This window comes from Budorcas taxicolor, chromosome 1 (assembly GCF_023091745.1).
Source record: "Budorcas taxicolor isolate Tak-1 chromosome 1, Takin1.1, whole genome shotgun sequence".
In the NCBI taxonomy this organism is placed as follows: Eukaryota; Metazoa; Chordata; class Mammalia; order Artiodactyla; family Bovidae; genus Budorcas; species Budorcas taxicolor.
Window position 1 is genome coordinate 26,557,303 of NC_068910.1, and position 16,208 is coordinate 26,573,510.

At 39.1% G+C, this 16,208-nt stretch overlaps 1 protein-coding gene across 1 annotated transcript in view; it reads right to left on the minus strand.

Moving 5' to 3' along the window:
• The window catches only part of SUCLG2 (succinate-CoA ligase GDP-forming subunit beta), a 290,163-nt gene that overhangs the window by 204,104 nt on the left and 69,851 nt on the right, over window positions 1–16,208 (minus strand). The window contains exon 2 of the mRNA XM_052638350.1: window positions 14,300–14,441. Coding sequence (XP_052494310.1) covers window positions 14,300–14,441 — 142 coding nt within the window. The remainder of the gene's footprint in view (window positions 1–14,299; window positions 14,442–16,208) is intronic.

Consider the following 16,208-nt stretch of genomic DNA (forward strand, 5'->3'; position numbering starts at 1 on the left):
GGGTAATAAACACAGCACTATGGCAAGGATGGAAAGCTACTAGCTAATACTGTGCAATATTTATTTTTGTTTCCATCAGTAGGCAGATGAAGTGACAAAAACTGGCATTGAAATGAAGCATTCGTTAGGTACCTTTCAATTGAAAATGAAAAAATATCCACTGATGCTCTAACTGAAAGCAGAAGTGGGTGATGTAAATAGGGACTACCATTACCATGAGCTCAGAGAGAACCTGAGAGAAAGTGAAGCTGACACTGTCCAAGAAGACTCGTTCCTGGCAATATCAGAAGACCTGACCAACCCCACATACTAACCAGAGCTATTCTGTGGCAATAGAGGACCAGCTTGAAGAAAATCCTAAACTAACTTCTGCCAGAAAGCTGGCAAAGGATGAAGCCGTCAAGTTAACATCCCCCATCATGACCTTCTACCTTATCAACATGGCCCATGGAACTGCTGCTCCCTTAGTTTTGCCTTCTTCCTAAGCCCAGCTTAAAGACATGACCCAGTGGCATGAGAGAAAACCCACTGGGTTGAGTACATGATAGAAGTCCTGCTTGGCAATTGTGAAACTAGATGGAAAGTTCACTGGAGGGTTTGTTCTCTTACTAGTTTTTCCATTCGGTAACCACTTATTGAACCCATACTATGTTCTGGATGCCAGGAGAGCAACAATGGGTGGGAAACAGCCTTGGCCCTGGAACTAAGAATCAAACTTTATCCTATGCAACTGTTTTTAAACTCTGGCTCCTTGTCACCATCCCTAAGAGTATCAGGGAGACCCTTCCATCTCCTCTTCATCCTTCATTCAAAAGCTACATGAATTAATATGGCAATACTTAAGGCTGTCATATTTCCGTTCCATAAAACAGCCTTCATATCAAGGACCACTGAAGTCAAGGAGTCATTCTTAAAGTTAAGTTTAAGAATTCTTAAGTTCTTAAGTCATTCTTAAAGTCATTCTTCAAGGTGATCATGTACTTTATTGTTTAAATAAAGACAGTCTGAGAGTGAATGTGATTACTATTAATCATAGTTCTGGAACAACAGATGTACTAAGTCTATCCAAACAAGCCAACAGTGATGGTCAACTATGCTTAAAGACCCTTAAGAAAATGGTAAATTCCAGATGATTCTTGAAACCTGTCTTGGTTTACAGGAGCACATATAATCTCTTCTTTATATGAACAGTATTGTGTGGAAAGGTCAGTATACAAACTGTCTCGTAAGTAACGTGAGTTCTCTTTCTGAAAAAGAAGACATCACAAGTCAAATGATAGCTTCTACTGCCACTACCTGTACACTGAGATGTGGAGCACCCCACTAAGCATAAACAGCAAAAACCACAGCAATAAGATGACAATACCTGTACTGCTGGTGGGCACACAAATTGGGGCAGCCACTATGAAAAACAGTTATGAAAGGCCATCAAATAGTTAAAAATAGAACCACTATATGATCCAGCAATTCCATTTGGGGTATTTATCCACAGAAAATGAAAACACTAACTTGGAAAGATATGCACTCCCATGTTCAATGCAGCCCCATTTACAACAGCTAAGACATGGACACAACCTAACTGTCCATCGGTGGATGAATAGATAAAGGATATGTGAATACTATTCAGCCATAAAAAAAGACGGAAATACTACATTTACAACATTTACAACAACATGCATGGACCTTGAGGTTCTTACGCTAAGTAGTCAGACAGAAAAAGACAAATACCACATAAGCTCACTTACACGTAGAATCTTAAAAAACAAATACACTCAAAAATACAGAGAACAGATTGGTGGTTGCCAGAGGAGGTGAGGTGAATATGGGAGGTGGGGGCGGGGAACCATTTTTATTTTTTTCATTTTATAAAGCCAACATGATCCTAATAGCAAAACCAGAGACATATATTAAAAAAACAAGTAAATGATAGACCAACAGCCTTCAGAAATATAGACACAAAAATTCTAAACAAAATATTATATTACACAATTCCATAATAAATAAAAGACAATACACCTTAACCAAGCAGGTCCCATTCTAAGAATGCAAGTCTGGTTCAAACTTCAAAAATCAATCAACATAATTCACTACATTAATAACTCATAAAGAAAAAAACATGAATTAAGACTTCTTCAGTGGCTCAGTGGTAAAGAATCCACCTGCCATGCAGGAGATTTGCAGGAGACACAGGTTCAATCCCTGCCTCGGGAAGATCTGCTAGAGGAGGAAACAGTAACTCACTAGTATTCTTGCCTGGAAAATCCTATGGACAAAGGAGCCTAATGGGCTACAGTTTACGGGGTTGCAAAGAGCTGGACACGCTGAGCATGCACACAAGCCGCAATACATGGATTAACAGAGTAATATCACAGGCGATGTTCAACACAGGTGCAGAAAATGCATGACAGTATTCAGTGTCAATTAATGACTTGAAAAAACACTCAGTAAACCAAAATAAAGGGAACTTCTGGTTGTTGTGAACCCACAAACAAGAAAGAGTAGTAAGGGCTTCTGAGTAAGGTTACCTATAAAGATAATATATGTTTATATAAAGCTGTTTTTTAGTTTATGCAAAGCTGTTTTACATCTCACACCTGAAGACTCTGGGAACTGTTTGATTTTTGCCTATCAAACATTTTTAGCATTATTATTTTTCCCCTGTTATCCACATCCCATCTGCTTCTTCTTCCTTCATACTGAAGTGACCGGTATATTTGCTCAAATAAAAGCTTAAAGACAAAAAAATTATAATATTTGCCCCACACTTAATTTGAGAAAAATAATGGACTCACAAACCTGTTAGCTTGTTCCACGCAGAATGAAAGGGAAAAAAAGATACATAATTGAAGTAGCTTATTTACTCATCTAGTTTGTATCCTAAGGTAGATCAAGAAATTTTTTAAGTTTTTTCAATTCCATACCTGACCTTAGTAAGTAACCTAGAAAACTCAAGTGGAGTCTTAGTACTATTTATGAACAGCTGTTAAACACTGTCAACTCCTGTAACCACCACCTTAGGGAATAGAGTAGCATCTTAAAAAGCATAATGCCCTAGGAAATATTTATTCTGCTGGAATGTAAAGAAAGAATATCTTTCATTTTCTTTCAAAATTATGTAACTTTTGACTTCACATACTTTCATCTCCCAAGAAAAATATCAACCAACAGTATACAAGTAATATATTCATTACCAAATCATCTGATGAGCTGTGCAATAAGCATAGGTAAACACTCTGCTTTTACTGCAAAGGCACTGATCATTGTTATTTTTTTATCTGCTGTTGATGCTTTTAATAGCTGTTGTTATATGCCTTTTATGATGGCTTACATTCACTCAGTTCAGACCCAAAATAAATAAATAAATAAAAGGAAGGAAAGAAGGTAAATCAGTGAGTAAATGAGGTATGTGCTTTGTTTGTCTTTCTATGTTTTAATCCAAATCATTCCTTAATGCATGTATCATTAGCCTCAGCTTTATAGTCAAGCAAATTGTGACTTAGGTAATCAAAGTAGACCTGGGATGACGTCTTGTCTGTAGAGTCCATGCTGGTTCTAAGTCAAGAAGCAAAGAAACAAATTTCCCCCAAATTCTAAAAGCTCCAGAAGCCACTACCATGATCACCAAACCCATTTCCTCTTCGTCGTTCACACACATTGGGACTATATTTCCCAGCCTCACCTGCAGTTCATTGTGACCATCTGATGAATTTCAGCAATTGAATGTGATACACTCTGTGCAATCTCCACACATAACACTCCTAGCTCTTTTTCTCTCTTACGTGGCTGGAACAGACACAATCCTCAGGTCGTCTTTGAGAGACATGTGTTGAAGAGGCCAGAGTGAGATGATGAAGGAGTCTAAATCTGTGAGTCACCAATTAGAGGCAAACCAGGAACACCATTGGAGAAGGCGATGGCACCCCACACCAGTACTCTTGCCTGGAAAATCCCATGGATGGAGGAGCCTGGTAGGCTGCAGTACATGGAGTTGCTAAGAGTCAGACACGACTGAGCGACTTCACTTTCACTTTTCACTTTCATGCACTGAAGAAGGAAATGGCAACCCACTCCAGCGTTCTTGCCTGGAGAATCCCAGGGACGGGGGGAGCCTGGTGGCCTGCCATCTATCGGGTGACACAGAGTTGGACAGGACTGAAGCAACTTAGCAGCAGCAGGAGCAGGAACACCATACTAAACCCATATGTGACTCAAAACTCCTTACTATGTTAATCTATCAAGAATTGGGCAGTTATAAATTAGCATTCCCTACCTAACATGCAAGCATAGAAAAAACAATCTAAGTAAGTAACAATAGGAAACAGTCAATCTAGGGATTATAACTATCACAATAATATTTATGAAAAACATTATTTAATATTTAGGTCATGCTTATGTTATTATGTGCACTTTTAAATGCAGGACACAAAACTATATGCACAGTGTTTTCCTAGAGTTAAAAACAAATATACTGTCAATTATATTTATGTAAATTTGTGCACAGAAACTAATGTCGCTGACTCAATGAATGCAGAAGGAAAATGGAGGGAAATAAGTTGATATTAAAGCAGGTTCACCTAGAGCCAGATATCCTGCAATGTGAAGTCAAGTGGGCCTTAGAAAGCATCACTACGAACAAAGCTAGTGGAGGTGATGGTATTCCACTTGAGCTATTTCAAATCCTGAAAGATGATGCTGTGAAAGTGCTGCACTCAATATGCCAGCAAATTTGGAAAACTCAGCAGGGGCCACAGGACTGGAAAAGGTCAGTTTTCATTCCAATCCCAAACAAAGGCAATGCCAAAGAAAGCTCAAACTACCGCACAACTGCACTCATCTCACACACTAGTAAAGTAGTGCTCAAAATTCTCCAAGCCAGGCTTCAGCAATATGTGAATCGTGACCTTCCAGATGTTCAAGCTGGTTTTAGAAAAGGCAGAGGGACCAGAGATCAAACTGCCAACATCCGCTGGATCATCAAAAAAGCAAGAGCGTTCCAAAAAAACAACTACTTCTGCTTTATTGACTATGCCAAAGCCTTTGACTATGTGGATCACAATAAACTGTGGAAAATTCTGAAAGAGATGGGACTACCAGACCACGTAACCTGCCTCTTGAGAAACCTATATGCAGGTCAGGAAGCAACAGTTAGAACTGGACATGGAAAAACAGACTGGTTCCAAATAGGAAAAGGAGTACGTCAAGGCTGTATATTGTCACTCTGCTTATTTAACTTATATGAAGAGTATATCATGAGAAACGCTGGACTGGAAGAAACACAAGCTGGAATCAAGATTGCTGGGAGAAATATCAATAACCTCAGATATGCAGATGACATCACCCTTATGGCAGAAAGTGAAGAGGAACTCAAAAGCCTCTTGATGAAAGTGAAAGAGGAGAGTGAAAAAGTTGGCTTAAAGCTCAACATTCAGAAAACAAACACCATGGCATCCGGTCCCATCACTTCATGGGAAATAGATGGGGAAACAGTGGAAACAGTGTCAGACTTTATTTGGGGGGGGTTCCAAAATCACTGCAGATGGTGACTGCAGCCATGAAATTAAAAGACGCTTACTCCTTGGAAGAAAAGTTATGACCAACCTAGATAGCATATTGAAAAGCAGAGACATTACTTTGCCAACAAAGGTCCATCTAATCAAGGCTATGGTTTTTCCAGTGGTCATGTATGGATGCGAGAGTTGGACTGTGAAGAAAGCTGAGCACCGAAGAATTGATGCTTTTGAACTGTGGTGTTGGAGAAGACTCTTGAGAGTCCCTTGGACTGCAAGGAGATCCAACCAGTCCATTCTCAAGGAGATCAACCCTGGGATTTCTTTGGAAGGAATGATGCTAAAACTGAAACTCCAGTACTTTGGCCACCTCATGCGAAGAGTTGACTCACTGGAGAAGACTTTGATGCTGGGAGGGACTGGGAGCAGGAGGAAAAGGGGACAACAGAGGATGAGATGGCTCGATGGCATCACAGACTCAATGGGTGTGAGCTTGAGTGAACTCCGGGAGATGGTGATGGACAGGGAGGCCTGGTGTGCTGCGATTCATTGGGTCGCAAAGAGTCTGACATGACTGAGCGACTAAACTGAACTGAAAGCAGGTTCTCTCTGGGTAATGAGACTATAGGTCTTGGTGCTTTTTCATAGTTTCAAAATCAAAATATTCCTTTGATAATCAGAAGAGATTTATCTGTTTATGTTTCAGTTCTGTTCAGTCACTAAGTCATGTTGACTCTTTGCAACCCCATGCACTGCAGTACACCAGGCTTCCCTGTCCTTCACTATCTCCCTGAGTTTACTCAAACTCATGTCCATTCAGTCGATGACGCCAGCCAACCATCTAATCCTCTGTTGTCCCCTTCTCCTCCTGCCTTCAATCTTTCCCAGCATCAGGTCTTTTCCAACAAGTCAGTTGTTCACATCAGGTGGCCAAAGCATTGGAGTTTCAGCTTCAGCATCAGTCCTTCCAATGAATATTCAGGGTCGATTTCTTTCAGGATTGACTTGTTTGATCTCCTTTGATCTTCCCACTGCCAATGAAGGCAGTAATGTCTCTGCTTTTTAATATGCTGTCTAGGTTTGTCATAGCTGTTTTTTCAAGTAGCAAGTGTCTTTTAATTTTATGGCTGCAGTCTCCACTGCAGTCATTTTGTTTATGTTTAAGGTTTCTTTTAAAAGACCAGTATGTCCAGATAGATGGACAATAAGAAGCTAGCTTTTATGCCAACGTACCCTAGGCAAAGCTTTTCTACATTTATAACCCCCTACAAAGTACCCTCTGGACATTTAGAATTTGTAACATACCCTGGGGTGAGTCAAAGACCCCAGGCACAAATTATTCATAGGAAAGACATGCAAAATGAGATAATGCACATAACTTCTTTGTTCATTCACAATGAGGTAGCTTTAAAAAACAAATTAATAAGTAACTCCATTAAAAACACATTGAAAAGACTGAATGAAATTGTTGGTCACCGTGGATACACAATCACTGACACACAGGATCCAGTAATATCTGGAACCAGTTCCTAAAGGAAAGCCTTCCCTTTGGTTTAATTGAGGACATGATATTGCACTTGCAAAATGCTCACCATGATACCAGGAACATGGCAAGAGGCCAAAGGTTAAATCCCACCAATATTATTTTTATTGATTAAAATGTGAGAAGAATTAATCCTTACCTTATTACATAGACAAAAGTCAAGCTGAGGCACTGACTTTCAAAGCTCTGTTCTCATTTGTTTCTCTAAGGAAGGTGACAGGAAGCTTCATGTTCACTCCCAAAAACCCTGCCTGCCCACAACCTGTCCCGATCTTACCCTTCACTCGATGGGTTTCCTCCTGCTTTTATTCACTGAGCAGCACCAGGAAAAGATATTCTAGCAAAGAGGAATTCTAAGGAGATGACCAGACAAGCCCGTTTATATGTACAATCTTTGGAAAAATAGAAAAAAACAGCTTATAAAAGTGGGGGAATCTCTTTACAAAATATATATAGTAGGAAATATTACTAAAGGCTCTACTTTTTCGAATGGGATAAACATAGTCCTAATAAACACAGTCAGGGACAGTTTTTATTATCAATTCAGATGCTCCTTTCGGGAGCATTTCTAAGTAAACATGGGCAAATTAAAATTTTGTGAGCAACAATAATATTTATTGAACATTCACTATGCCTCAGAACCTACCATAAACACCTCTGTCTGGATGACTCACCACCATGATTCCCAGAAAACAGACACTGCTTTAACCTCTAATGGCCCGTATTTGCCATCACCCTCGCAATTGCATTCCTGACTGCAGATTCAAAATAATGGACAGCTGATACAGTGGTAAAAAGATTTACTACAGAGCATCCAGTGTTATCCTCACCTGTCGTTATAACAGCATAATGACCACCATCTCAACACAAAGGTTGTTTAAGATCTTTGTGCGAGATCCTCACCACATAATCAGATATGACAAAGCAACAAAGAGGCTTACGATGTATTTAACTGCCTACAGGATAAACAGTACATGCCAATCTGTAGTCAATGGACAGCAGTTCCCTTTTTATATAAAATACAATACCTTAATGGTACAAGTAATTCACCAGGCTTTAGGATGTGATTATATAAAAGGAAAAGAATAAGTTATCATATTGACAAATGGAAATGCATTGGAGCTGAAAGCAATTCAAAGCTAGCAGAGTTCAATAAGAGCTCCTTATCTCCTTTTAGGATACATGTCATTAGCTCAGAAAAGATTAATTTCTCCATTCATATTTTAATTTCTTTCCTGGCAAAAAATAAAACTATGAGTTTGCAAAATACAGTCTTCCTGCTTAATCAAATATCAAGAGTCTCATATCAACATGAAGTGAATAATTAATAAACTGTGGGGGGAAGAGCTTCTTTGGTGGCTCAGTGGTAAAGAAGTCACCTGCCAATGTAGATGTGGGTTCTATCCCTGATCTGAGAAGATCCCACATGCTGCGGAGCAACTAAGCCCAAGCCCATGCTCTGAAGCCTGAGAGCTGCAGCTACTGAAGCCCATGTGCCCTACAGCCTGTGCTCTGCAACCAGAGAAGCCCACGCACTGCAACTAGAAAGAAGCCCCCACTTGCCGCAACTAGAGAAAAAGCCTGCGCAGCAACAAAGACCCAGCGTAGCCAAAGGCAAAACAAACAAATAAATAGAAGTATTAAAAAAAAAAAAGCAACAACTGTGGAGATTCCAAAAACTAACAAGTGGTGGGCCGAAGTAAGTTTCATCTATTCTTTTATAAACATCTCCTTTAAGACAGGCCTTTAAGAGTTTAGAGTTATGTGAGATATGTATGTCTTCATTTCTAAAGTGACCTGAAAGACAACACAGAAATTAGTCATGCACACTGTAGGTATTCTGTAATTATTTGCTGATTGTATACATTAAATGCAATCCATACAGGAGAAATCTGTATAATGAGTGAGTCTCCTGAGAAAATTACACGCAAGGGAAACAATTCCTTCCTGAAAGCGTGATTACAAAAGGTAGCTCATAAAAAATGCCGCAGAACTGAATATTATCCATATATTAAAAACTTACATCCCTAAACCAAATTTACTCTCTTAATCAGACACAAGTCCATTTTCTGTGCAAGAAAATGAGGGTCTCACTAAATATCTTATCGTTATTAATTGTTTCAGAAACAAAAGGTTTGTATTACCCATTTGAAACAAATGTTCAAATTAACAAGATTTCCATCACTACACAGCAAAAAGTTCTATTTCCCAAATAGATACAACAAAATGAATCATTAAGAAAATATCTGAAGATTACAGAGTTTCTATAAATTGTCTTAGAACCTGCCACATCTAGTTTTAATTCAATCTTCTAATTTTATTAGTATGCATTTCCTATCTTAAAAATGCTGATCCATCTATTAAAATCTCCTAAGAACAACATCATCAAGTTAGCAAAGAGCAAAAATGTTTGAGGAGGAGATTAAATCTAATCTGCCTGGGTAAAAATCCCATCTTTGTCAATCATTAGCTGTTTTTAACCTTTTCCTACCTGTTTAGTTGCTTTAGCAAAATAACAATACTGTGCTAAAAATAGCAGGCTTTGGCAAAGGCATGAATATGACAGACATGAGAAGCATTTAAGATGACACAGGGGTATCTCAGCTGGGTAAGTAGGAAGAGCTAAGTGGGAGAATGGGTTCAGAGCAACCAAGAGATGACAAGCTCCATGTGGGCCAGGAAAGGAGGAGACCACCATAAGTGGATGGCAAACAGAAAACCAGCAGTGTGAGTTTAAACACAAAGAGATCTGTGAGCTGATCCACACAGAGATTACAATGGAAATCACAGACATGGCTAATATGAATATTTGTCTTCAAAATATTAATATATTACAAAATGTCATTTTATTTCAAAACATATCCAAATATCAATAAAGCAGAAAGGTAAGCTAATACATTTCAGTCACTTACAAACTTTGCAAACTATAATATGAACTCTCTGAACATACAATCAACAAAATACTCATTATCATAGGTCTCTGATTTGTCTGTGACCTTACCTCATGACAGTAGTGAACCGTTTAGAATTACATGCCTCTGCTGTCACCTGTGATGGCAACAGTAATATCTTATAGAGTGTTTATTGCATGTTACACACATTATTCTTCTATATAATTTTTCCCCATGAAAATACTATACGGCAGAGGTCCCATTTTCAGGCACGTATTGCATGTTATACATGTTATTCTTCTACATAATTCTTCCCCATTAAAATACTATAATTATAAGGCAGAGGTCCCATTTTCAGGACAATTGGGAACATATATGTGTGATCCAGCTTTAACTTCAAATTTATTCAGTGAATCTCTCAATTGTGCTGTTGATGCTTATCAATTTACACTGATAAGAATATAAATACTATGGAATTTTGCCAGAGTCTTCTTGTTTTGCTCTCTCCAAACTATCTCAGTGATATGCATGCTTCCTTTCATATTCACTATTAACTTCTTTCATTTTATCAACTAGACTTGGTACCACCTCCTCCTCCAATACTATAAATTACTGTTCTGATCAAAAGTATCTATTAAACAACAAAAATCAGAGCTCTTCCTTCCACCAAAACTACTCACTGAGTAAGAGGAGGATTACTCTTTCGTGCAGCAAATGAGGTGCTCTGTTAGTTCTCTAAATTCCCTTTTAGCTCTAAGCAGATCACAGGAAGGTCTTCCTGTGGCCACCTCATCTAAGAATTATCATGGGTATGCACTGGCCAAGGCACACATACAGCCATATCATTCTCAATTCACTTTCATTTTCTTTAAGAACCACTCTTCAAGTACCACAATGCCTTCTTTAAAAGGTGATATTCATTTCTGAATTTTAGTTTTCTTTTATTTAAGCTTGCTTCACTGTTCATTTCTTTCCCTCCCTTAGCATTGGAAATCACCTTGTTAATTCCTCCAGAACAAAAATCCTGTCTGACACAGTATACAAGCCCCAACCACAAAGTGGTGGCTAAATAAATGCTTATAAAACAAATCCATGGCTAAGAAGCCAATTAGCTAACTCCACATCTCTATGAAAATCTGAAAGATAAGTCCTCTTAGCTGTGCTCCACTTAAAGGGGTGGGAAGTAATCAGCTGGCTTCTCGAATTCCCTTAAGATTCTTCAACCTGGACTACAAGTGAGTCAGCACATTTGAGGAAATAATGGAGGAAATGAAGAGCAAAGACTAACCAGAACTTTACATTTCTTGCTCTCATTATCCAATCCCCAAACCACAGGAGTATAAAACAAAAATGACCCTTTCATGTAAAGATGTTGCAATACTAACTTTACCAAGTTTACTACCACAGTTCACTGAGGCACTCTCATCCAGGTGTAGGTCTAATGTTTTTCCACCATAAAAACCAATTTTGATAGTTCTTGAAAATAAAACCAATTTCCGTTTCTTAAAATATAAACTGCTCTCAGTTTCTACATTTAGCATCTGAAAAGTACAAATCCATTTCTTTCTAGAATGCAACTTCAAAGGAGAAAAGGGGCTCGCTCATCCTCCACAGCTGCATCCACTGTGCCTACAACATGTGGGTGACAATGAATATTTGTTGAAAGAAAGAATACATATATATTCCAATTAACATAATAAAGGAGCTGCATTTAAGCATCTGGGGGAACTCTGAAAGGGAGGTAAAACAACAAGTACTAGCTGAAGTACCTCACTTCTTCCTCTTAAAAGAGCAAAGAAAATTGAAAAATTGAAATACAGGGCCTGCCTGTTTTGTACGCTCAAACTCTGCTACAGCTGCCTGGGCAATGCCAGTGAGCAGATGCTCTATTCTTTATTCGTTAATGGGAAACAACGCTCCCCAAGGTTGCAACCAAAGAATGCACAGACACATCTTTCTATTGTCCAGATTTGTACTATACAACAGGGTAGCCACAACATGTGTCTTTCAAGCACCTGAAATGTGGTCAATGTGAAATGAGATGTCCTGGAGATGTAATATATAAATCAGATTTGTGAGCATTAGCAGTATCTATTTCTACTTCATTGACTATGCCAAAGCCTTTGACTGTGTGGATCACAATAAAATGTGGTAAATTCTGAAAGAGATGGGAATACCAGACCACCTGACCTGCCTCTTGAGAAACCTATATGCAGGTCAGGAAGCAACAGTTAGAACTGGACATGAAACAACAGACTGATTCCAGACAGGAAAAGGAGTATGTCAAGGCTCTATATTGTCACCCTGCTTATTTAACTTATATGCAGAGTACATCATGAGAAACGCTGGACTGGAAGAAACACAAGCTGGAATCAAGACTGCTCGGAGAAATATCAATAACCTCAGATATGCAGATGACACCACCCTTATGGCAGAAAGTGAAGAAGAACTAAAGAGCCTCTTGATGAAAGTCAAAGAGGACAGTGAAAAAAAGGCTTAAAGCTCAACATTCATAAAACTAAGATCATGGCATCCGGTCCCATCACTTCATGGCAAATAGATGGGGAAACAGTGGAAATAGTGGCTGACTTTATCTTGGGGGGCTCCCAAATCACAGCAGATGGTGACTGCAGCCATGAAATTAAAAGATGCTTGCACCTTGGAAGGAAAGTTATGACCAACCTAGACAGCATATTAAAAAGCAGAGACATTACTTTGTCAACAAAGGTCCATCTAGTCAAGGCTATGGTTTTTCCAGTGGTCATGTCTGGATGGATGTGAGAGCTGGACTGTGAAGAAGGCTGAGTGCCAAAGAATTGATGCTTTTGAACTGTAGTGTTGGAGAGGACTCTTGAGGGTCCTTTGGACTGCAAGAAGATCCAACCAGTCCATCCTAAAGATCAGTCCTTGGTATTCATTGGAAGGATAGATGTTGAAGCTAAAACTAATATTTTGGCCACCTGATGTGAAGAGTTGACTCATCTGAAAAGACCCTGATGCTGGGAAAGATTGAGGGAAGGAGGAGAAGGGGATGACAGAGGATGAGATGGTTCGATGGCATCACCAACTTGGTGGACATGGGTTTGGGTGGACTCCAGGAGTTGGTGATGGACTGGGAGGCCTGGGGTGCTGTGCTTCATGGGGTTACAAAGAGTCGGACATGACTGAGTGAGTGAACTGAACTGAACTGAGCACTAGAAAAGAATATAAAATAACCGCTTGAAAACTGTTTTATATTAATTAAATTTTGAAATGATAGTATTTTGGATATACTGGAGTAAACAAAATATATTATTAAAATTTGTTTCACCTATTTATTTTTACCTTTACTAAGGTGACTTAGAAAATTTAACAATATTTGTGTGGCTCACATTTCTAATGGATGGTGCTTATCCAGACCAACAACAAGAGAGTCTACATGGCACTAAAGGAATGTTCACTGAAAAACATCAAAGTCTGAGTCCTCATTTCTCAATCCATAACTAGGGAAACGAACTAGATTTTCTACCATGTACTAGTGTGCAGTCTCCCTTATTGTTGTTGTTTAGCTGGTAAGTCGTGTCCAACTTTTGTGCTACCCCACGGACTGTATCCTGCCCGGCTCCTCTGTCTATGGGATCTCCCAGGCAAGAATACTGGAATGAATTGCCATTTCCTACTCCAGGGTACCTTCGCAATCCAGGTACCAAACCCACTTCTCCTGTGCCTCCTGCACTGGCAGGTGGATTCTTCAGCACTCAGACACCAGGGAAGCTCTATGCAGTCTCCCTTGAAGGCTCCCTTAAAGGCTCTAAATAGCTTTGGGAGGTAAACATATTAGCCTTGATTTACAGACTAACAAAAAGAGGCACAGAAAAGAAAAAGTATTTACGCAAAGTTATAGAGCTGATAAATCAAAGGGCAAAACACTGAACCAAAGTCAGCAGGATTTCGAAATGCAGATTCTTCCCTTTCTCTCCTCCATTCACTCAGAGGGAACTTTTCCCATGTTCTCAGAGGCTTAAATGAAGGATGCCAACTGTCTTTCCTGACTCACCCTGCAATAGGCTTCTCTTTGACACTTTATACCCTTCAACCAATTTTCTCACAGCCACTAAACCACAGATAAGAGAACTAGGTGAAATGGTGGCTGAGAAACATGGAAAAATTACTATAGAGTGGAACCACATATGCTTCTGTCTCATGTAAAAGAATAAAGCTTTCTTAACTGGGCATTTTGCCCTTACAACTCAAAGTTCTCCACTGTACCTGTCACTGTTACTATAACCTGCAACTGAGAAATTTAACTAGTGGGAAACCACTACCTGTGAATTCACTAATTTGGCCAAGCATATTTCACCCATTATGAATTAGCTTACTTAGTCTCTTAGCAGCCTCCAGAGCTTCACTGGCAGTGTCGGCAACAAAGAATCTTTGAACTTTCACTCCGTTGTCAGACATTAATTTCTTACTCTGGTATTCCTGCAGGTTCAGCCATCTTCTGGATGTTAATTGAACCACCTAGAGAAATTGGGGAAGAGAGATAAGAAGACTTAAAACAGAAAGAAAAGTAACAGTCAACTGGTAGGGCCAGTCTTATAGGTACCCTCAAACATCAGTTAGCAACAGAAATCTTAGAGGCAAAGAAATATATATATATATATATAATGAATTCTCCATGCTTAATTGTTTTTCTAATCAAAACTGGTAAGGACAACTGCACATACACCCAAATGAATAAGGTCTAAATTTAGTTAATAGGGGGCTTGTAGGCTCAGTCAAGGCCAATTTCCTAATTTTGATATTAGAGTTAAACTATGTGAGAGTCAACACGAGGGGACACTAGGTGAAGAGGACATGGGACTGCTGCACTAGTTCTGCAGCCGCCTGGGTGTCTATAAGGACTTTATTTAAAAATTACCTTTAAAACTGTTAAGGACTCTGTGGTACAGCATATGCTTTTCCCTGTCTCCTCTCCAAACAAATAAAGTTCATACCATTATTTAAATAACTGTATACATCATTAAACATTAAGGTAACTCAGGAAATTTGTTTTAACTCTTTGAGGTCAATGGGCCACAGACTAATCCATTTTATTGTGGTTTTTAATGGATTCCATTACGTGTTTAATGAGATTATTTCCAACTCACCAAAGCTGAGTACAGTAATCTGAAATAGTCACCATTAATTAAGTTACTAATGCCTAAAAACTGCAATTTGTATATTAAAGTAACTGCTTAAGAGTCATATGAAAGTTGTCTTCCGTTACGCGTTGATCAGTAAGCTTTCATTTGTACTGAAAGAAAAGGATCAAAGGATAGAATGACATGAAAAAACTCTTCTCATTCTATCCAATAAGATCAATAACATTATCTATTAAATTCACGAAAGTGAAGTGAAAGTTGAAGTCACTCAGTAGTGTCCGACTCTTTGCAACCCCATGGGCTATACAGTCCTTGGGATTCTCCAGGTCAGCATACTGGAGTGGGTAGCCTTTTCCTTCTCCAAGGGATCTTCCCAAACCAGAGAAAGAACCCAGGTCTCCCGCACTGCAGGCAGATTCTTTACCAGCTGAGCCACAAGGGAAACCAAAGAACACTGGCATGGGTAGCCTATCCCTTCTCTAGTGGATCTTCCCGATCCAGGAATTGAACCAGGGTCTCCTGCATTGCAGGCGGATTCTTTACCAACTGAGCTATCAGGGAAGCCCATTAAACTCATAAGCCTTGTTTTTAAAAGAAAAGAAAAAATAAACACACTTAGTTTCATTTCTATCCATGAAATGAAATATCCATGTATCCATATCCATGTATCCATGGCTATGATACAAAGGAACCACTGTTCACAGGAGGCAAGATAACAATGCCATTAATACACAAGCCAACCAAAAAATCAGTTACACAACTGGATCACTAGACTGGTGGTGGAAGATCACCTGAAACACCTCCTAGAAACTCCAGGCAAGGGCCTTGGTGAGTGACTGAGCAACAACACACAGACCATAAACTGAGATCCACAGGGCTTTACCACGTGGAGCCAGTAGCTTTCAAGACCTCTAATGTGTCCTTAAAACAGCATGTTCTTTTAGCATCTCCAAGCTACAATGCACTCATGAAGCTCTTTTGGATAGGAGGCATTCCAAAAAGGCTCCAGAACCTTATAGCAAGACTGGGTTCTACTCAAGGGCAGAGTGTGTCTTCAACTTATTTGCATCTGTATGAAGAATGTGATGGTACTTGGCATACAGAAGAAATTTTTAAAAATACCAGTAAGATAGCCAAATGAATA